Source organism: Podarcis vaucheri (genome assembly GCF_965113315.1).
Source record: "Podarcis vaucheri genome assembly, chromosome: 7".
NCBI lineage: Eukaryota > Metazoa > Chordata > Lepidosauria > Squamata > Lacertidae > Podarcis > Podarcis vaucheri.
This window is the reverse complement of record NC_138765.1, coordinates 76,104,107-76,127,414: the sequence shown is the minus strand read 5'-3', so window position 1 is coordinate 76,127,414 and position 23,308 is coordinate 76,104,107. Positions and strand designations below refer to the sequence as shown.

The following is a 23,308-nucleotide window of genomic DNA, read 5'->3' as shown; positions in this document are numbered from 1 at the left end:
GGTCTTCGTTTCTTTATCATTTAGGCAAGCTGCCTTACCCTGAGTCGGACCATTGGTCTGCTTAGCTCAGTACTGTCTACACTGACTGGCAACAGCAGCTCTCCAGGGTTTCAGGCAGGGGTCTCTCCCAGCCCTACCTGGAGATGCCAGGGATTGAACTTGGGACCTTCTGCATGCAAAGTAGATACTCTACTACTGAGCTTTGGCCATTCCATTCGGAAATGGGAACGCAGAAGCCTCCCTGGTGGGGAGTCAGACCATTGGGCCATCTAGTTGTGTAGTGTCTAGGGAGAGCCCTATTCCCTTAAGGAGTTGCAATTCCCAGAGTGGCCTAACAACCAATCCCTCATCACAGGGAACTCTGGGAACTGTAGTTCTTTCATGGGAATATTAGGTTTCCTAACAACTCTCAGCACTCTATGCAACACATCTCCCAGAATTCTTTGGGGGGAAGCCCTGGCTGTTTAAAGCGGTATTAGGTAAAGGTAAAGGGACCCCTGAGCATTAGGTCCAGTTGTGACTGACTCTGGGGTTGTGGCGCTCATCTCACTTTATTGGCCGAGGGAGCCAGTGTACAGCTTCCGGGTCATGTGGCCAGCATGACTAAGCCGCTTCTGGCAAACCAGAGCAGCGCACGGAAACGCCAGTTACCTTCCCGCCGGAGTGGTACCTATTTATCTACTTGCACTTTGACGTGCTTTCGAAATGCTAGGTTGGCAGGAGCAGGGACCAAGCAATGGGAGCTCACCCCATTGCAGGGATTTGAACGGCATTGTTCTCTCCCCGTCCCCATTTTATTGCCACAACAACCCTGTAGTGTAGGCCCCACGCTGAGGCAGGGACTGCCCCAAGGCCACTCCAGTGAGCTTCACAGCGGGGTGAGGGATTCAAACCCTGGTCTCTTCCGCATTGGCTCCATTGCTATCTGAACTTGCAGTTCCTCTTTGGTTATTTTCACAGCCACTGTCCGGAGCACAGATGGGCGTCGTCCATGGAGCTCCCCAGCAAGCGATCAATCTTCTGTCTTCCAAGTGAACAAGGCGAGGATATGGGCGCTGAGGAAAGCAGGCCGCAGCCTCCGCTGAGGTCGAAAGAGATGGCCCTCAGACTGGAGCCCATCGCAGAGACCGTCAGCAACTTTGAACTGAGCAGCAGTGAGCAAGCGGAGGCCGCGGGCCTCCAGGGTCCCTCCGGAATGAATTTGGGGGACCTTGAGACAAACCCAGTTAAAGGAGACCCGGTTACAGGGACTGGCCGAGCCCAGAGACAGTCTCCAGAAAGGACCCCGCTGGAGGCTGCAAGCCCAAGGGCGGGAGGCAGTGAGGTTTCGCTGGAGGGGAGCTCGTCCCAGGAGGAAGGAGGGTGTGAGGAGGGTCCTGCCCATGGCCAGGAAGCCAGCGCAGAGGCGAGGCCGCCTGGGCCCACTCAGCACTCTGCCAGAAACCCACTCCCCATGTCCCACTCCAGCTCGAAGGTAAACCCCAAGGGGGTCTTAGCGGGCGGCGCTGGCAAGCGGAGGAAGAAGCGCAGAGGACAAGGAGGTAATCAGAGCCCTTGAGGGATCTCCAGGGGTGGCACCAGGAGAATCCCGGGTTAGATAGAGAAGCAGGGTGCGGGGGGAGGACAACCGACCCTAGCAATGCCCACCTCACCTCTACTGGTTGGGCGCAGGGGAGTGGTGGGAGGAACCAGCTGGGGAACCACCAGAGGTAATGGGGCAATGAGGAGTGGTCCGAGGGAGACAGAGGGGTGGGAGCTTGTCGCAGCAGGAGGGGGAGACACCCCTGACTCTTCACCAGCCTGACTCATCTCTGCCTCTGTGCCTCCTTCTACTCCCCTGCTTCATGTCCGCCTCTGATTCTGGACTCTCCCAGCTCACAAAGCCCTGCTACCTCCTCAGCTTGCAACACCTCCTCTCCCCGGTCTTCTCTGGGACTCCCAGTAGTCCTACCTCCACTTCCTGGGCTCCGAGCCGTCTTCCCTTGGGGGTTCCTCAGATGGTTCTTCCCACCGTTCCTCTGTGTCCGATCTGCACATGACACCCCCCTACTTTTGGCTCTGAAAACCATCCCTCCTACCCTGTAAGTGGTGTCCACACAACAGGCTGCTTGCACCCTTTAGGGGAAAAAATGAAACCCCAAGTGTCATTATTCCCTTAAATTGTTACCCGCCTTCCACTTTGAGGCCTGTCCCAGGGCAAGTTGTGACAATGGAAAATACAGTTTGAAGGGTCTAAAAACTTCCATTAAAATATTACCACCAAAAAACAGGGTGAGGATTAATCCTGGACCCAACCTTATAGCTTGCACCAAATGCTAATCCTACTCAGAGTAGACTCATTGAAATGCATGGATATGGCTAACTGGGGTCTGTTGATTTCAGTGGGTTTGTTCTGGGTAAGACTGACTAGCACTGGATACAACCCAGTGTGGCAGAGTCAACTAAGTTGCTGCACTAATGGAAGCCGGCACAACACAACCTGCTAGTGCAACATGACTCTCTCCCCTGTCCTTCCCTTGTGCCCCCTTTGGAGCTGCTTGGGAGATTTGACAAACCCCCAGAACAGCCCATGGAGGAGGAGAGGTGGGATCATATGGCCCAGATGACTGCTGTTGTCAGGCAGGCCAGCAAGACAATGTCTGAAAAGGGAGCTGCAAAAATGGCACATTATACTGTACAACTCGTGCTTCCAGTTGCCAGCAGATAAGGTGGCAGATCGGTGGGCATTGCCAGAGGCTGATATTCACGGGAAGCACCAGGTCTGCTTCCATGCATTTCATCTCAAATGGATCAGTTTTGGGACTGTACTCCACATATCCGCTCAGCGTCTATCAAAAAAAGGCAAAAAAGAAAAAAGGCAGAGGCTTTGTTCTCCCTCCCCTTGCCAAGAACTTCATAAAACCGAAATCGTCCAAGTGAGACTTATAAAAGAACAAATTAGAAATATGGGGAAGGGGTATATAAAAACAGGTCCCATTAGCAGGCAATTTGGCTAGAAGCGAAGATGGTAGCTTCATTAATAGGGCAATTTAGCTGAGGGGGTTTTTTAGAGGGGAGGGGCAGGTGTGTGCGCGTGCCACAAATATTTGTATGCTATAAAAATGCAAAAAGACAAAGACAAAGCCCTGTTATTTTATTTCCCTGGCAATATTGGTTTGCTAATTGTCCTATTACAATCCTGGCAATAAAGTGGATATTGGTTTGTCGCAAAAGAGTGCAGGTTGGAGACATTTGAATAAAAGGAATAGCACCTGGAACTGTGCTGAAATTGAGTTTGAAACAATGGAATAATTTGAGGCCACCTGGCAACGTGAGAACATAGGAAGAGCCTTGCTGGATCAAGCCAAAGGCCCGTCTGGACCCAACATCCTGTATCCCCACAGTGGCCAATCAGATGGCTCCAGGAAGCCCCCAGGTGGGGCGTGAAGGCAGCAGCCCCCTCTCACTGTTATTCATAAGAGCAGCCCTGCTGGATCAGACCAAAGGCTCATTCTATTTTCACAGTGGCAGACTAAATGCCACTGGGAAGTCTGCAAGCAGGACCTGCATGCAACAGAGCTCTACTGATTTGCATTGCCCAGCAACTGCCATTCAGAGGCACACTGCCTCTGCCAGCCAGACCAACTGGAGCAAGGGCAGCAGGTTGACCCCCACATTGGGGTCACATGCAGTGGGAGATACCGCTGGGAGAAGGAGGCGGAGGGCGGTCCTTGCTTGGCTTCTTCCTCCCTGCATGGGAGTCATGATGATTACCGTATTTTTCGCTCTATAAGACTCACTTTTCCCCTCCTAAAAAGTAAGGAGAAATGTGTGTGCGTCTTATGGAGCGAATGCAGGCTGCGCAGCTATCCCAGAAGACAGAACAGCAAGAGGGATTGTTGCTTTCGCTGCGCAGTGATCCCTCTTGCTGTTCTGGCTTCTGGGATTTGGAACATTTTTTTTCTTGTTTCCCTCCTCCAAAAACTAGGTGAGTCTTATGGTCTGGTGCGTCTTATAGAGCGAAAAATACGGTAACTTCAGAGAATCTGCTTTGAAGATGTCTAGCAGTAGCCACAACTCAACAGTAGCCTTCCCATCAACCTTTCTCCTCCCTTGAGTGTAACATTTCAAATTGTGGACAGACAACCTTTCTCTTAACTGGAGGCAGCAGGGATGGAACCAGTGACCTTTGGCCCTTCCCCCAAAGTTAACATACAGCTGGGAGAGGCGGAGCTCAGGTTAGGGCGGAGCCAAGATGGAACCATGTGGGCTCAGGGGCGGAGCCTGGCACAGTCTGCTGGGTCTCTGTTGGAAACTGGATGGAATCAGGAGGTGGAGGAGATCCAGGGCAGAGCCTGGTGGGGCCTAGAATGCAGATTTGACTGCTTTTCAGACTCCAGTACTCATTTGCCTTATAGAACAAAAAGTTTTGCTGGCAGAGCCAATACAATCCTAGCTGGTTAGGAATCAGGGATGGAATCAGCACCTGGTAGCATTGGACAGCTTCTTGGGTCAAACCACATGACAGGGCCCACCATTAATTTATCTGCCCTGGCCCAGTCCTTCAAGCTGCACTGGGTTGCTGGGTCTAGCTGCCATCTGGATTTCCCACACTGCCTGGCTGCCTCCTTCCTATGAGTAGAGCATCTCTCTTGCTTCAATTTATATAAGATGATTCCAAACTCAAAACCTCTGCCCAAACTTTTTGGGAGGTATTCTGTTGGCGCACTGAAATTACTGAATCTCGGTTTGCCAGTGGGTCTGCTCTGAGTGGGACTAGAACAGAATATAACCCCTTGCTTCCCATTCTCAAATGGAGGGAGCTGTTAGCCCTTGTGCCGCCCCATGTTAAACATGGATTTACGCAGCAGCGTACCCCCAATGTGCCTACAAGGCTTCCCAGCGCTTTGCCTGTCATGCTTAGCGTTGCATCTCCAGTTTGAGCACAGGATGTTAAGTAGATAGTCTTAATTTCTAATTTTTAGGGCTTCAAAAAAGGAGACATTTCAAGAGAGGATGAGTCTAAGGAATGTCATTGCTCTTTACTGTACAGTCTAGTACCTGAACTCAGTGCTTGCTTCCCTCTTTCGCCACAGCGGGAGATAAAAGCCAGAACGGTACATGCCCAACAACACAACCAGCAGCTGGTATTTTTAAAACCCAAATTAATACTTTGAATACACGACGGAGGGGGCGGGGAGGATTGTGGTAATAATTAGCCACCAAGAGAGGTGGAGGGGGGGTGAAACTACAAATGCAAAGTCTGGGAGGGAGAAAGGTTGGGGGCTTATGCTTTAATAATGTGTGTCAAAATATATACAGCGAGCCTGAAAGTGCGTCTTTAATCTTGAAAGAGAAGAATCCCGGGGGACAGCCCTCTTTGATCTCCTTATGTTTGTAATTACGGAGCCTCCCCGTATTAGGCAGAGATGGGGACGTGTTTCAACGGAACGGGAGCTCCTTCCCCTCTCGCGCCTCCTGTCACTGATGTTGTGTATCTCTCGAGCCAGGGTTTCAGGATAAAGTGTCTCAAAATGGCTCTTAACCGCCACTGCCGGTGGGGGGGGGGGGCAGGAGCACCAATGGAAGTGGAGGGGTGTGTGAGAAAATAAGCAGAAAAAGAGAGAGGTGCTTAAAAAATCAGCCCACAGCAGCTATTCAGACATGGCTTCTGTGTTTGCATCAAGGATATGCAGTTAGTCCCATGTGTCCTTCTCATGCATTTTCCTCTGCCCTCCTCTTCCCTTCTTCTTTATGTGTCATGCCTTCTTAGATTGTAAGCCTGAAGGTAAGGACTGTAGGTTAAAAATAAATAAATCTGTAAGCCGTTTTGGCTGAAGAGCTGAGTATGATATCCCCTTTAAAAATAATGTTCAATAGTGTATTGACATAGAGATACACAGAGAGAAAACAATGTAATTAAATGAAAATGAAAATTACACACACACACACACGATACACATCTGGGTATTCTGGGGTTAATATATCAATCAACCTAAACAAACTTTGCCAAGTTAATGTTATACCCCTTATAGAAGTGGAATATAAATACTAGGGCTGCGCATGCACAACAGACCTGATTCAGGGCCCTGATCCAGACCCCCAAATCACTGGGACCTGGGACAACCCAACCCAACCCAGACTCAGTCAGTCCTGAATCAATCTGAGGGTGAGGCTGGTGTTTAATTAGGGCTCTGGTCGGTTTGTTATAAAACAAATCTGGGGTATAATATATTCAGCTTCCTCTGATTATCACAGTGCAGGGTTAAAAAGGAATTTAGTGGGACTATGTTTTGTTGTTGTTGTTGATATTAATATTTAAATTTATTTACTGTCCTATACCCACAAGTCCCAGGGAGGTTGCTATGTACCAGATCTGGTCAAATCCTGGATCCTGAACCAAATCAGACTGATGTGGGTCAACCCAGAATTCGGCAAGATTGGGTTGAGGGAGCCCCAGAACACTCCAGGTTGTTTGAAAGCTCCACTGGTGTAAGAATGTAATGGGGGTGGGGAGAAGAGAGACAGGGGTTAATCAGGGGTTAAATTCGGATCAGGGCAAAAGCCGGGTCCAGCCCTCGAATTCAGGACCGATCCAACTGAAGCAGCTGCTTATGACAGCATGGTCTTTGCTGTTGTTCACTTATGTTGATCTGCAAAGGAGGAAAGTCACATAATGTTAAGCTGAACGCCCTGGTGAGCCATATTGCAGCATTGCCGTCTACACAAGGATATTTGAGACGGGAGAGAGAAATTTGGTTCAGTTTGCATTTAAAGGAGAGTCTAGCAAACCTGCAATTTCTAAAACCAGAAGTGAGCTGAATCAACCATCCCTCAAAATCTGCACTTCTCTGAATGTTGTGGTGCATTTATCCAGCCAACCAATGGGAACAAAAATGCGTATACAGTGGTACCTCTGGTTATGAACTTAATTCGTTCTGAAGGTCCATTCTTAACCTGAAACTGCTCTTAACCTGAAGCACCACTTTAGCTAATGGGGCCTCCTGCTGCCGCCACCGCGCGATTTCTGTTCTCATCCTGAGGTAAAATTCTTAACCCGAGATACTACTTCTGGGTTAGCAGAGTCTGTAACCCAAAGTGTTTGTAACCCGAGGTACCACTGTGCTAAGATAAAGCATGTGTGAAAATGTGTATGTTTGTGAAGATAACATCTGGGAAAATATAAATATTTATGCCTTGAAACACTGGGCAGATTAGGCAAAACTGCAAAGAAAAATGTGTCTGTTAGGAGAAATTTGCACTGAAATGCAGACAAATTTCCATGAAAACTTAAAAAAAAAAACCCACACAGATGCGAATATGAATATTATTTATTTGTGTGGCTGAAGCTGTTGCAGAAACTCAAAATGCGTAAAACAGAATAAATTACAGTACACAGTTAAAATAATCATGAAAGCCAGACATTCCATCAGATAAGAGTTTGCTCCCCTGAATAATTTTACTGAACATCCCCACAAACCTTTCTCCTTAAAATTGCCACTCTAAAGGCAGCACAGGCCACCTTTTCAGACCTGTAGAGTGACCTGCTCCCTAATAAAAAGTTGATTAGATACCCAGTTGTATCCAGTTGATTTCTCAACTGGGAGATTTAAATCTTTGAACAAGGCTGCTCATGAATCCTCACAGATTGGAAAACCAGTAAGTAGCCGAGTAAATCTTCAGGCGCATTCCCCCTGCACATGGGCAAATGCTCTCTTCATAGGGGATCCGTCGATAGCGGCCTTCAGCTATGGCAGAGTGCATAGACTGGAACCACAGAACTATAAAGGCTTTTCTTTGACATTTGTTGTGCTTGCTACGCAGCGGGGGCGAGGAATCTGACCGGGTTGTTTGGCACACCGTGGGGGACATTGGGACAGGCAGGCAGGAGTGCGATCAGCACAAAAAGCCGTGCTTCAAAATACAAGATTTCATGCGGGGAGAAGCCATCGCAACCGATGCAGAGAACTGAGCTAAAGGCTGGGAAAATGCAAAACGCAGATGAATCAAAATGGACTGATTCACTCATCCCCAATGGCCATAATGGATTTTGGAAATGGAGCTCTCTTAAAGCGCCCTCCCCAAGTGCTTTTGGCATAAACCTTCATCCTGGCCTGAAGCCTAGGGAGGTGTAATTTATTTTCCTCACTGCCACTCCTCTGGCCTCTTCTGTCCTTCCTGTCTCTCTCTCCATTGCCTGTTAAAACGTTAGACTGTAAGCTCCTAGAGGGCGGAGGACTCTCACCATCTGCTTAGCCTGTTAAAGCATCAAGGTTCAGCATCGATGCTGAACGAAAACAGGAAACTCTTCTCGATTGCATGAGGGGATGACCACTGCCATTTTGTACCCAATGCCAACCTTACTCTAAACAGCCTCGGCCCATATACCTGAAGGAGCTTCTCCACCCCCATCATTCAGCCCGGCCACTGAGGTCCAGCTCTGAGGGCCTTCTGGTGGTTCCCTCCCTGCGAGAAAAGAGGTTACAGGGAACCAGGCAGAGTGCCTTCTCGGTAGTGGCACCCGCCCTGTGGATGTCAAGGAAATAAACAACTATCTGACTTTGAGAAGACATCTGAAGGCAGCCCTGTTTAGGGAAGTTTTTAATGACTGGTGTTTTATTGTGTTTTTAATATCCTACTGGAAGCCACCCAGAGTGGCTGGAGAGAGGCCCGGACAGACGTGTGGGGTATAAGTAAATAACAACAACAACAACAACTCTGAGTAGACCCACTGAAACCTGTGCCCATGATTAACTTAATTCCAACTGGTGCACTCCGAGTAGGACTTAATTGACTGCAACTCATATTGAATAAACAAATTGTGGATTCAGGCCCATGGCCCAGTATTGTCAGCACTGACCGGCAGTGACTGTCCAGGGTTTCTGTCAGGGGACAGCACTACCTGGGGATTAAACCTGGGACTTTCTGCATGCCAGGCAGGTGCTCTGCCCACTGAAGGAAGCTGCCTTACCCAGAAGGCTCAGCTATCTTATTACTGCCCGCTCTGACTGGCAGCGACTTTTCACAGGATGGAAGCAGAGCCAGGTTCCCAGTCACATCCCCTCCTCGCTTGGCCAGCCAGGGGAGAGTTCTGGAGAGGGCAAGGCACCTGAGACAACAGGTGACATCACAGCCTCCCCATTATGATCTGCGTGCGAGTCAGCTTCTAGAGGATATGGCTTCAGAGCGGGAAGGAGCCTCAACATCGATTCCCCTTTCAAAAAAGGTCTGCAAGAAGAAGCTCTACAGCTTCCCGCTTCTCTCGACACTTCAAAGACAAACGTGCTTCTCAGGTCAGCCCCACAGCCCCAAATCCCAAGAGAAACCACCTTGACATCCCACTCCCACCCACCTCTGGCTGCCCTCCCAATTTTGATCGGAAGGGCAAGGGGTGGTGGGGCCACACTTTTGGAGGTTGGGGGACCCCAAGCAGAAAATCCCACAAGCACTTCTCCCTCACGAATGCAGCAACAAATTAAGGAACCGCTCCTGACACCCAAAATCAACCACCTGAAGCGGCCTCTGCACTTGCCTAATGGTAGAGCCGGGCCCTGCAAAGGGATATGTATGTATGACAAGACCGTTTCCACTTTGGAGGAAGCTGCCCCAAGAGGATTTGTTTTTTTTGAAAAGAATTCTTTAATTTTCCACGAGCCTTTGCTTCTTGAAGACACAGCTTTGCTCTTGAACACAGAAAGCGCTTCTTCATTAAGCGGCAAGAGGCAGTCGAAAGAACTAATGAGCCTCGAGTGGAGATTCTCCCTTGGCCAGGCGACGTTTGGCTCAAGAGCTTTGATTAAATAATTAAATGAGCCGATGTGCAGGGAAGGAGCAGCTCAAAGTGCCGAACTCTTCAATGAGCTATCGGAAAGGCTCTCAGAGGTTATTTAGGCCAATCCCATTTAGCCAGTGCAGGAAGTCCACTATTACAATGTCCTTTCGCAGGTAAAATCTGCTGCGAGGGTATCCCTGATTGGTAAGATCCTCGCTACAGGATCCCTGATAGGTAAAATCTGCTGCTAGAGGGAGCCAGCCATTTTCTGATTTAAAACATCTAGCAATGTGGAATCCATCACCTTGCATTGAAAGAGTTTGTGCCTCCATCCATTCAGTTTTTGAAATTGGCCACAAAGTGAGGTTATGTTACATTTTGTGCTTAGCTACATCCTGGGAACCCCTGCCAGAAGCCCGATGGCATCACTGCTCCACTTTAATTTTATTTATTGAAATTCTTATAGACCACACTTTTTATATATAAACAACAACAACAACAGAGAGAGAGAGCGCAAGGCTGTATACCACATAAACAGTTCCATTCTGATAAACATCCATTAAAAGCATTGATAAATACTAGCCGGTAAAAAGAAATTCTCACATAAAAGGCCACTGAATAACACAATTTTTCAGAGGCATCCGAAAGAAGGCAGGAATGAATCTTGCTGAACCTCCATTGGCAGGCAGTTCCACAAGACAAGGCCCACCATATTAAAAGCTTGGTCCCTTGTAAAGGCTGACTGAACCTCAGGGGCCTGAGGAACCACAAGAATGCCTATCAGAGGATCTTCGTGATCTGCACATCTTTCCATTCAACTGTTTTTCAAGGCACTGGAGGAATTATGTAAAAGAGAGAGCTGTAAGTGGAGATATTTATCCTGGGGCCCATCGGTACTGTACACATAAAGCAGTATCATGGCTTCCCCCAAAGAATCCTGGGAGCTGTAGTTTGCTGGGTGTGCTGAGAGCTGTTAGGACCCCCCATTCCCACCACAGACCAGCCTAAAGTCATTGAGGAGCTGGGAATTTGAGCCCTGGTCTCTGCTGCATCCTGGGCTGGCACTCTAACCACTCGGCCGCGTTGGCTTTCGAAACAAGAGCCAGTGCCCGCCCGGTTCTGACCAAATTGCTCTGGCTTATATAGGATGGATGGATGAAAGGCCTTTGGATGCCAGTGAAAGAGCAGCCGCCATCAGCTTAGGCTTCCATTGGTATCCATACTACACCGAAGCAGGTGAGGCCCGCAAGGGGAGAGCCGCGGCGGGAAGACGCCTGGGAAATGGCAGGCGGAGGGTTAAAAGCGCCCCTTCCAATAGGCAAAGAGGTGAGCAAAGACCGCCTCTCGCACCGATCTGAGATGGGCCTGTGATGACTGGCAGGGCGGAAGGGGCGCCCAGAGCAGGCGGAGCCAGTGCCAATGACAGGCGGGGCCGGAGCCAATGGCAGGTGGCTCCGACTGATGGTCCCTCCCCACTGAGTTCTTCAAGGGCCAAAGGGAGGCAGAAGATGAATGGGCAGGGCTGGTTTTACAAAGGCAGGTGGAGGCTGGTGGGAGAGGGCTCCATTCACCCACAATGGGCTGGCTCCACACTTGCTTCAGCACATCTCAAATTACCCGCATGCTGCAATTGGGCTTGGAAAAAAGGCTTCTATTAGTGAAAGAAAACATATTTGGAGTCTAAGTTTGTAGGGTGGGGCAAAGACAAATGGGACGGCAGACCAGGCACTACTATTAGAATAATGTGTTTGGGGGGGGGTGTTATTGTTTTGTTTTCATTTTTAACTCATTATTTTGTGCTTCTATCCTGTATTTTTATCTTGTGAACCCCTCTGAGATCTTCCAATGAAGCATAGTATAATAATAATAATAATAATAATAATAATAATAATAATAATAATAATAATAATAGAAGAAGAAGAATTAGAATTAGAATTTATATACCACCCTATAAGGGACGTGGGTGGCGCTGTGGGTTAAACCACAGAGCCTAGGACTTGCCAATCAGAAGGTTGGCGGTTTGAATCCCTGCAACGGGGTAAGCTCCCGTTGCTCAGTCCCTGCTCTTGCCAACCTAGCAGTTCGAAAGCACATCAAAGTGCAAGTAGATAAATAGGTACCGCTCCGGCGGGAAGGTAAACAGCATTTCCATGCGCTGCTCTAGTTGGCCAGAAGCGGCTTAGTCATGCTGGCCATATGACCCGGAAGCTGTACACCAGCTCCCTCGGCCAGTAAAGCAAGATGACCGCCGCAACCCCAGAGTTGCCCGTGACTGGACCTAATGGTCAGGGTCCCTTTACATTTACTTTTACCACCCTATAGCCTGAGGTCTCAGGGCGGTTCACAGAACAAAAAACAAAATATAAAACCACAAAATATATAATTAAAATAAAAACAACAACCCCACCCAAAAAAACCCAATAATGAAATAATAATAAATGAACATTTTTTATAAAAAACAAAACTAATACTAATGGCAGGCAGCGGAAAGTTGTGTTATCCAAATGAGTTCTACTCAGTGCTTGGCTGATTGTCCCATAACTTTGGGCTCAGTACCTTTTCGCCCGCCTAAACAAAGCACCACTAAAGCTTCCATTTTGTTAGGTGAGGTTTATTGAGTGGGATTATTGAATTTATGTATCGCTTCCCATTACCAAAAATAAATAAAACCCACCCAACTCCCAAAGCGATTTTCAAGCAAGTAAAGAATGCGGTCATAAAATCACACAGACGTATTAAAAACAGATTTAGCAGTACAATCATATCAGTGATGCTGCCCAGATGCCCAGGAAAACAAAACAAAATCTTCTTGGGCTGGCTCATAAATAATGACAAGGTTGGAGCCAGGCGTACCTCCTGCCCAAGCAATGGCATTTTAATCTTGGAAATCCATCTGAGGCTTAAGACAGCTGCTTATTGGATTTGCAGATTATGGTAGAAATGAATATCTAACTATTAACTATGAGAAGTCAAAGGTTTCCAAATGGACAGCCAAGTATTCCTGGACTGTGAATGTCCACAGACTAGACCAAGCCAGTTTTTATGACTCTCAGGTAGAAAAGGACAAAAGTGTCAATTTCAGTTGCCATATTCCTTTTTCAAAAAATGATCCCCACGGAAATTTATCAGTGTACATTCCCCTTAATATACACAGTTCTCTATTCAATTTTGCCTGATATGTCTGTCTTTCTCTTTTTTGCAAGCAATTTCCCTAATATAATACATTTTTGTTTGTTTTCACTCATAATTGCATTCTTATGGCCACCTTTCCTCAATACATAAATTTTTGGTCCACATTTTGTGGCTGGAGAACTGCCTTGCAAAATTCAGGAAAGTGTGGTTATGAGCTAGATGGACCGATTGTCCGAATTTCCGAAATGCAAATTAGGTAAAGGGACCCCTGACCATTAGGTCCAGTCGTGACTGACTCTGGGGTTGCGGCGCTCATCTCGCTTTATTGGCTGAGGGAGCCAGCATACAGCTTCTGGGTCATGTGGCCAGCATGACTAAGCCACTTCTGGCAAAGCAGAGCAGCGCACGGAAACGCCATTTACCTTCCCGCTGTTGTGGTACCTATTTATCTACTTGCACTTTGATGTGCTTTCGAACTGCTAGGTTGGCAGGAGCAGGGACCAAGCAACGGGAGCTCACCCCGCCGCGGGGATTTGAACCGCCGACCTTCTCTATCGGCAAGTCCTAGGCTCTGTGATTTAACCCACAGTGCCACCCGTGTCCCCGCAAATTAGGTAGGGGGGTGTTAATATGCAAACTAAACTGAATTACTCCCCACCACCACCACCTCTGATCTCGGGCTGCATTTCATGAACAGACCAAGTGGAAAGTGCAGAATAATTACAAAAGTTCAAAGCAGAAGCTTCAATGGGTGCATTTCTTTTGGGGAACGGCCGCAGCTTAGCGGCAGAGATTTGCATTCAAGACATCCCAGGTCAATACTTAAAAGCAACTCCAGGTAGGACTGGGATTATCCCCTGCCTGAAACCCTGGAGAGCTGCTGCCGGTCAGTGTAGACAATACTGAGCTCGATGGACCAATGGTAAAAAGCGGCTTCCTTTGTTCCTAGGGGAAAGTTGTGACCCAGATTTTCAACCTGGTTTCCAGGACTTAAGAAAGAATTCTGTCCTCCTTTCTCTGAACTTTATTGAATCCACCCACTCGCGTTTCTGGTGCTGCCCTCGATTTGGAAGCTGGCCGTGTCTCATTAAATAACTTGGCTTGGGCACCTCCTGTTCATTATTGGCAGCAAATTGGCCGCTCTGCCTCTCAAAATGCTCTGGCAGATCAGGTGCTGGTCGACTCAATGAGGGAGCTAATGGACAGAAAGGTGTGCGGTCCCTTTCTCTCTCTGAAAAACAAGCTCTTCCCTTAGTGGCAGGGCTGCGGCTCAGTTGAGGAGCATGCAGAAGGTCTCAGGCTCAATCCCCGGCCTCTCTAGGTACGGCCGGAAGAGAACTTTATCTGAAACCCTGGAAAGCCACTGTCAATCAGTGTAGACAATTGTAAGCTAGATGGACCAATAGTTTCACTCCATATAATCCAGCTTTCTACATCTTAGTTCAGTGGTAGAGCACTTGCTTTGCATGCAGAATGTTTTTCCAAAAATAAAAACAGAGATTGAATAGCCCTCTGTCAGGGATTTTTTCGCTGTGTTTCGTGCCTTGCAGGGGGGTTGGTCTAGATGGCCCTTGGGGTCCCTTCCTGCTCTACAGCTAATTCTATGGTGCTTTAAATATACAGGGTGGGTGTGGCTGTGCTGAAGAAACAGTAGTGTAGTCACCACGGAGGAAATGTTGATTTGAAGCAATTCCAAATGAAAAGGCACAAAATATGAATGACCACGAAGAGCCAACTGCCACGTCCCTCAGAATCCTCCTCCAGAATTTAGAAGGCAAACGTTGGGGGAGATGGGCCTTTTCGCAAAACCATTTATCTTTGAGTATTGTGGTCAGTATTGGTATTATTAGTACAGTGGTACCTCGGGTTAAGTACTTAATTCGCTCCAGAGATCTGTACTTAACCTGAAACTGTTCTTAACCTGAAGCATCACTTTAGCTAATGGGGCCTCCCGCTGCTGCCGCGTGATTTCTGTTCTCATCCTGAAGCAAAGTTCTTAACCTGAGGTACTATTTCTGGGTTAGAAGAGTATGTAACCTGAAGCATATGTTACCTGAAGCGTATGTAACCCGAGGTACCGCTGTATTGCTTCAGGGCCCAATGGCTTTTTCTCTCCTCCTCTTCCTCTGCAGATTTCAAGTGTGTCGCAAGTACAAGGGAGAAATTCATGAGCATGTTTGAAAGCCAAACTGACAAAGACTTGCAGCCAGAGAAGCAAAGCAGTAGGCACCCTCTTGCTTCCCCCAGTGTGCCCTCCCTGCTCCACTCCTCCCCGACCCACACTGTCCCCAAACCCAGACCCATATCTAGCTGCCTGCATGTGTAAAGCGAAGCTGGCGTTGCTCTCACAAAGGACTTGAGCATGAGAATGGGAGGCCTTCAAAGAGGCAACGGCCAATTAGTTCCGACCTGATGGAGCCGACTCTCATCCTGGGCGTCGCACAGTTGCAACGACCCCCCTCCCCAAATTAATTGGCACGATGCTACACCCTGGTCTCTGGAGAGCAGACTCTGCCTTCCTTGAATGCTTTGTGAACTTTGAACAGCTCAGCGGAGACCTGTGAACATGGGCGTCAAAGCAAGCGTATCTGGGGAAAGGGTCACTTCTGGCAGGGAGCACATACCGTATTTTTTGCTCCATATGACGCACTTTTTACTCCTAAAAAGTAGGGGAAATGTCTGTGCGTCTTATGGGGCAAATGCGTGGTCCCTGTGGTGGGTTTTTTTTAGAAAGATGTAAGCGGGTGTTGAAACAAAGTTGCTGAGCAGCTGATCGGCAAGCGATTGGGCGGGAGATAAGGCTGTGGGTAAAGGAGGCTGCCGGAGGAGTGGGGGGGGGGAAATAAAGACAGCGAACTTGCAAGGAGAGGAGACAGGAATACTAAAACAAGCAATGAGGAGAGAAATTAGAAAAAAAAGGAGGAGCAAAAAACTGCTCCAGCTAAGGAAAAGACGCTAAGGCAAACAAGAGGGAAGGGGGTGTTGAAAGGAAGCCACTGAGTAGCTGATCGGCAAGCGATCAGGAGGGAGATAAGGGACGCTAGCGATAAAGTAGGCTGCCTGGGAGTGGGGAAGTAAAAGCACGTGGATCCTCAAGATTTTTGCATTGGGTCACCGCAAATTTACCATCAGATCACATAGCATGTCCATGGCTACAGCCTGCACCAAAAAAAACCACACATCCATTGTTTTGTGGGGGCGCAATGGTGCAAAATCATGGTTACAAAGCACGGATCCCCATGGATCCTCAGGATTTTTGCATTGGGCTAACCCAAACTCACCGTCAAATCACATAACATGTCTGTGGCCACAGCATGAACCACAAAAATCATACATCCACTCTTTCGTTCAGAATATTTTTTTTCTTGTTTTCCACCTCTAGGTGCGTCTTATGGTCAGGTGTGTCTTACGGAGCGAAAAATACGGTACTTTAGAGCAGGGTTGGCAAGGTGACACCAGGCCCATCAAGCTTTCGGTGGCCCACCCGCAACAGCTGGAGGCAGGAGGCCCCTGAATCCCAGTTGCCAGGAATCACCAAGTGTTGTGCTCAGGACCAGATTTTGGGCTTCCCATAAGAAGCATCTGGTTGGCCACTGTGAGAACAGGATGCTGGCCTGATCCAGCCAGGTCCTTCTGAGGGTTGTATGCATGACAGCGAGGGTGGGCTGTTGCCTTCATGCCCCGCCTGTGGGCTTCCTGGAGCCACCTGACTCTCCCATGCTTTTCTCTCTTGGTTCCAGGCAATTCCAACTTAGCTGAAGGGGAGCTGGCAAACGAAACCAAACCCAAAGGGCAGAAAGGCGTTCCCAAAGCATCGCCCAGAATGAATCACCCAGAGGAGAAGAAGCCAGAGGAGCCTCCCAACCTGGGGCCTTTTTATTATATTGGAGGAGCAAACGGAATCGATATGTAAGGACGCCTGCAGAAAGAATTGCCCCTCCGTCATGGGTGCTTCTTCCTGTGGCTCCCCAGAGTCTTGTAGTTCCTTATTGACAGCATTTCTATGCTACCCTTTAGTCCTCAGGGCCTCTGCTCACAGTGTAAAACAGACACAGCACACAAGGAAAGAGGAAGAGGAGGGAGGAGGGAGAAGCAACCTTAGTGATTGAAGTCACAAGTGATGTCAGTCCTGGCTGTCTCCCTATTGGTTATCCTGGGGAAAATAATAATAATAATAATAATAATAATAATAATAATAATAATAATAATAAAAAAAAAAAATAAAAAAATTATTATTTATACCCCACCCATCTGGCTGAGTTTCCCCAGCCACTCTGGGTGGCTCCCAATCAAGTATTAAAAACAATACAGCCTTAAATATTGAAAAACTTCCCTGAACAGGGCTGCCTTCAGATGTCTTTTAAAGATAGGATAGCTACTTATTTCCTTCACATCTGAAGGGAGGGTGTTCCACAGGATGGGCGCCACTACCGAGAAGGCCCTCTGTCTGGTTCCCTGTAAACTCACTTCTTGCAATGAGGGAACCTCAGCGCTGGATCTAAGTGTCCGGGCTGAACGATGGGGGTGGAGACGCTCCTTCAGGTATACAGGACCGAGGCTGTTTAGGGCTTTAAAGGTCAGCACCAACACTTTGAAATGTGCTCGGAAACGTACTGGGAGCCAATGCAGATCTCTCAGAACCAGTGTTATGTGGTCCTGGCGGCCACTCCCAGTCACCAGTCTAACTGCCGCATTCTGGATTAATTGCAGTTTCTGGGTCACCTTCAAAGGTAGCCCTACGTAGAGCGCGTTGCAGTAGTCCAAGTGGGAGATAACTAGAGCATGCACCACTCTGGTGAGACAGTCCGCGGGCAGGTAGGGTCTCAGCCTGCGTACCAGGTGGAGCTGGTAGACAGCTGCCCTGGACACAGAATTAACCTGCGCCTCCATGGACAGCTGTGAGTCCAAAATGACTCCCAGGCTGCGCACCTGGTCCTTCGGGGGCACAGTTACCCCATTCAGGACCAGGGAATCCCCCAAGGAATGGCTCTTCTGATGTTCTTATGAGTTAAGGAGGGCTGATGCCTTCATCCCCAGCTTCCTGCAGCCATCAGATGATTGGCCCCTGTGAGAACAGCAGGCTGGACTAGATGGGCCTTTGGCCTGATCCAGTAGCCAGACTCTTCTGAGGGTGAAGGCAAGGGCTGCTGCCGTTCTTTATTTTTTAAAAAACCCAACAAGTTGCTGGACCTCATTGTTTTCTCTCCTTCCTCTGAGCAGAGTGAACACCTTCTGCAAGAACAAAGGCTGGCAGCGTATCTATGACAACCGGAGGGATGATTACTTCCTGAAGTGGTGTGAGACTAAGTGCCGGGACACCTATTTCAACTTCAGAGAAGGTAAGGAGGCCTGGGGGAGCCACCACCAAAAAGACCTTTTCCCTAGTGGTCTTAGGGCACGGGAGTGGAGAACCTGAGGCTCGGCAGATGTTGCTGAACCTCCATCAACCACAGCCAACAGGACGAGTGGTCAGGGATGATTTTCAAACCCATTGACTAACTGAGGTCTATTCATATCAGTGGGTCTACTGACTACCATTAGCTACAGCCTGATGGTTGCTGTTCTTCAGAGAATCATAGTGTTGGAATGGAACCATGAACACCATAGAGTCTAACTCCCTACAATGCAGAAAAGCTGATGAGCATTCCCATTCAAATGGTGTGTGTGCACCATGTCATGTGATCGATTATGCGGGGCGGGGCTTACCTGGCCCCCACAATATTTTATTCTCATTGGCACCCCTGCAGTCCAGCAGCAGCTGGAGTCGGCAGGCTCTCTGCACCCTTGTTGTTGGGCTTGGCCCAAAGGTTATCAATAAAGGATGTGTTGCGTGTGAGAGAGGTTGACCCAGCCTTCATGCTCCAGCCTGGCTCTCGCTATTCCTCCCTTTGCAGGAGAGCAGCTTCTTTACCAGATCGCTAACAACAAGATCCTCACTACCAAGATCGGCCTTTTGATGAACTTGAGGGGGTATGAACGGGTGATGAAGAAGATGAGCAGGACCACAAAGTGAGCCCTAAACTCTTAAGCACAGCCTCCCTGCGCCTTATGTTGTTCAAGGGGGAAGGGTCTCGAGCTCAGAGGGGCCAGACGTGGCCCTCTAGCCCTCTCTAATTGGGCCCTTGGGATGTTCCACAGGCCACGCCTTCCTCTCGCCAAACCACGCCCCTCGCTGGGCCTGCTTCACAATCTCCTTGAGTGTTTTTGCCTGGCTGGAATTTGTCCTCGGACCCACATAATGCTTCTTTCTCAGCTGGTTGGAGGCTAGAGAAGGGTGCTGGTATGCATGTGTAGCCTACCATACAAAGATAACATTCACATGGCTTGCCCCACTCATTTTTCATCTGACTGCCCACCACTGTAATGCGGCCCCCAGAATCTTGCCTAGAAAGGACTGTGGCCCTTGGGCAGATGAGGGGCATGTAGAGGGGGCAGCAGAGTGGCATTTATCATTGGGCATAAAAAGGAAGATGACTTGATTGGTAGTGGGGGTTCTTGGGGGGGGGTTGTTCCTTTAACAGCTCCCTTTTGATGCCAAAGCTATTCACTGGGGAGCATATGGTGCAGCTGTAGTGAATTATTAAGTGCAGCAAAAGCAAACATCGCAACATTATGCAAAAGAAGGTGAAAATATGCATAGAATTTGCAAAAATTACACAGGCTGCAAAATCCTCTCTTGCTTCTTGGTAGCTGTATTCCCAGTAATGGGTGATGTTTGCTTTAGGACGCCAGGAGACGCCTCAGGGACAAAGTTTAGTAAAAAAAAAAAAAAATTGACTATGGGAAGTAGGTACCGTATTTTTCGCCCTATAGGACGCACTTTTCCCCCTCCAAAAATGAAGGGGAAATGTGTGTGCATCCTATGGGGCGAATGCAGGCTTTCGCTGAAGCCTGGAGAGTGAGAGGGGTCGGTGCGCACCGACCCCTCTCGCTCTCCAGGCTTCAGGAGAGCCCCAGCGCCAGCCCCACAAGGTCGGGGGACAGAGGGAGGCGGAACGCCACCATCCCACTGTCCCCCGAAGTGGTTTGGAGGCTGATGGCAGGGAGAGCCCGCCGCCAGCCCCGCAAGCTCTGGGGACAGCGGGGAGGCGCAGCGCTTCTCCCCGCTGCCGGCCCCACAAGCGCCTGGGGGGGGAATAATTTTTTTCCCTTTATTTCCCCCCAAAAAAACTTGATGCATCCTATGGGCCGGTACGTCCTATGGGGCGAAAAATACGGTATAATCTAACTGCCCCTCCCACGCACCCTGCAAAAAACATCCCCCAGCCATAGCCAACTTTCCAGAACAGAATGTAGTCTGTGCCAACATTCAAAACCTCAAATCCAGAAGTCAGCGTGTGACAGGGTTTCAAATCTGGAGCTATTTGGCTTTGTGGCACCATTGTGTTCGCTGATTGGTTGGGATCACATCATGAGGAATCATGTGACACACAGCTGAGGGTATGGAGGTTTATGAACTGCCTTGGCTGAAGAGGAAAGTTGTCCAATTTCCACACTGGGGGGGCATGTCAGCAGTGGGGCCCCCTAGAAATATGGACCCAGTGTTTCGACAGTGTTGGGGTAGGGTGTGTGGAATAAACTGGATTCAGTTTCCATTTAAAAGCAAACCTATTTATATTATTTTTATTAATTACCGTATTTTTTGCACCATAACACTCACTTTTTTCCTCCTAGAAAGTAAGGGGAAATGTCTGTGCATGTTATGGAGCGAATGCCTGCGGGTGGCGGGGGGGGGGATCTGCTGCAGTCGTGAGCAGAGGATCCATAGTTCCCTTCCTTCCCTCCTCCATGGTTACAAAGCATGGATCCACATGGATCCTCAGGATTTTTGCATTGGGCTACTCCAAACTCACTGTCAGATCACATGTCTGTGGCCACAGCATGAACCACAAAAATCATATATCCACTATTTCGTTTAGAATATTTTTTTTTCTTGTTTTCCTCCTCTAAAAACTACATGTGTGTTATGGTCTGGTGCATGTTATAGAGCGAAAAATACGGTAAATTTATATACTGACCTTCGTCCGAGCTCACAGGCCAGTTTGCAGTATATCTATTAAAAATACAGAACATAATAAAAAGTAGAACACTTTCTGAAACAATACGGAAACCGAAACACAGCAATCCTTCAAAGTCTGCCCTGAATTTTGCAGTGCAGCTCTCAACCCAAGCAATGTGTGCAAAAGGTGCACAGACTAGGGTAAATCATGCATTTGATTGCAGATGCAGGTGGCGCTGTGGGTTAAACCACAGAGCCTAGGACTTGCCGATCAGAAGGTCGGCGGTTCGAATCCCCACAATGGGGTGAGCTCCCATTGCTCAGTCCCTGCTCCTGCCAACCTAGCAGTTCGAAAGCACGTCAAAGTGCAAGTAGATAAATAGGTACCGCTCCAGCAGGAAGGTAAACAGCGTTTCCGTGTGCTGCTCTGGTTCACCAGAAGCGGCTTAGTCATGCTGGCCACATGACCGGGAAGCTGTATGCCGGCTCCCTCGGCCAATAAAACAAGATGTGCGCCACAACCCCAGAGTCAGCCACAACTGGACCTAACGGTCAGGGGTCCCTTTACCTTTTTATTTCTGCCAAGACCATACAAAAAACAATATGCATTGTATTAGGGAAAATGGCTCTGTGGAAATGTGTACGTTAGGCAGAATTGCATACAAACAAGGGCGTATTAGGAGAAATTCGCTGGTGGGTTTTCAATCAAGAGGGCTTTCAAGGTAACTAAACAAATGGCAAACAGGTGTGGAAATATGGAGAACTTAACTGAATATTGGGAAAAGGAGAAACCCAAACTGGGAGGTTGTTCGCCCATCCTTAGTTGGAGAGGCGCAGATCCCTTCACGAGAAGCATGCAAGTTCCAACCCCTTCTTCTTATCCTGGGCTTTTGCAGGGTTTTGAGAATGGAGGACTTTTTCCCTGAGACTTTCCGCCTGGATACCAAGGACGAGAGAGAGATATTCTTTGCAGTATATAAAGGTGAATGTCAGGAGCTTCAGAGCTAAGTCACATCCTCCCAAGCAGAAATGAATTCATTTGACCATTTTCCTATCCTGCCAAACTCCTGCTTAGCTCAGGCACTGTCTCGTTTTCGATCAGAATTGGACTATGGTTGTAGATTCCAGATAAAGGAAACTATTCCCAATGGAGATAGTTGGAATTCCTTTCCTTTTATTGCTGCGTTTATCTCCCACCTTTTCTCCAGAGAGCTCAAGGTGGCAGACGTGGTTCTCCGCCTCCCCATTATATTCCCACAGGTCCACAGGCCGAATCAGAGCAGCCAGCCAGTATTGCCTGCATTGACTGGCAGTAGCTCTCCAAGAGTTTCAGGAAGGGGACATCCTCCATCCTACCTGGAGATGTCCTTGGGGATTGAACCTGGGACCTTCTGCGTGTGAGACAGGTGCTCCACCACTGAGCTACAGCCCAGGAGGCCATGATGGGCCAGATAGACCTACCAGGCATCTGCCTGTGTTTCTCCTCTTCTCCACAGAGCCTCAGATCTGGATCTGCAAGCCCGCCAGCTTGAACCAAGGCCGGGGGATCTTCCTCCTCAAAAACCAATCCGAGGTCAACAGCTTGCAAGCCAAGCTCCTCAGCATCGAAGAAGATCCTATGTACAAGAAACTGCCTTACAAAATTCCCCCGGCGAGGATCGTTCAAAGGTAGAGAACGCAGTGATGTGGAGGTTCTGCTAACCCACTGCCCCAAGTTTTCAGCTGGCTGGTGAAAGTTGTTACTGGGTGGTCTTCGGGGAACTTAACCGGTGCGCTTGAGGTGAAGGAAGCCCGGGATCTCGGGTGGGCTGGGGAAATCTCCTTCTCGGGCCGTCATCTTGCAGAAATGCAAGCTCCTGGAATGCAACCAGTACGGCAGGAACAGGCAGCTTTTTTCACCCCCGGTGTCCACATCTCTTACTAGGCTACCTTCCAGGGGCCACAGGCCAGTAGTGGGTGGAGCTGGTGGCAAAAGTGGGAGGAGCAACTGCTGCAAATCTTAACCTTTGCACAGTGTGCTGCTTCCTGAACACAGGACACTCTTCTCAACCCTCCATCCAGGAAAGCAAGTGATGCTGTCGAGTTCCGCAACACATCCCAGCCATTCTGGAGGACGTGAAGCTTGGCTGGGGAGGGGTGTGGCCTGGTGACAGGGTGTGTGGCCTAGTAAGAATCCCAAGAGCCATTTGGCACCTCTTCTGGGCCTGAGCATCCCCCCCCATTATGGGCTGTAAAAGTCAGGACTCCCCATTAAACACCCCACATACCGGGGGGGGGGGAATAGCAGAGTGTGGCATCCTGGAGGCCTCCTGTTCTAGATTCCATTCTAGCATCTAGAATTCCTGTTCTAGATTCCATTCTAGCATCTAGAATTCCTGTTCTAGATTCCATTCCATTTATGGCTCCTCCAAACATTCAATCGGCAT

General features: G+C 48.7%; 1 protein-coding gene and 1 long non-coding RNA gene across 5 annotated transcripts in view; one reads left to right on the top strand and one right to left on the bottom strand.

The window, feature by feature from the left end:
- Window positions 1-23,308, top strand: part of TTLL10 (tubulin tyrosine ligase like 10) — a 229,529-nt gene that overhangs the window by 190,583 nt on the left and 15,638 nt on the right. For all 4 annotated transcript variants that reach the window (XM_082229878.1, XM_082229876.1, XM_082229877.1 and 1 more), the window contains 7 exons: window positions 961-1,541; window positions 15,016-15,105; window positions 16,624-16,792; window positions 18,104-18,222; window positions 18,778-18,892; window positions 21,779-21,864; window positions 22,379-22,550. In XM_082229878.1, coding sequence (XP_082086004.1) covers window positions 961-1,541; window positions 15,016-15,105; window positions 16,624-16,792; window positions 18,104-18,222; window positions 18,778-18,892; window positions 21,779-21,864; window positions 22,379-22,550 — 1,332 coding nt within the window. The remainder of the gene's footprint in view (window positions 1-960; window positions 1,542-15,015; window positions 15,106-16,623; window positions 16,793-18,103; window positions 18,223-18,777; window positions 18,893-21,778; window positions 21,865-22,378; window positions 22,551-23,308) is intronic.
- LOC309536564 lies at window positions 6,507-9,104 on the bottom strand. Its single transcript, XR_014221625.1, has 2 exons — window positions 8,951-9,104; window positions 6,507-6,632 (listed from the first exon to the last, which is right to left on the bottom strand). It is a non-coding gene; the product is annotated as an uncharacterized lncRNA (long non-coding RNA).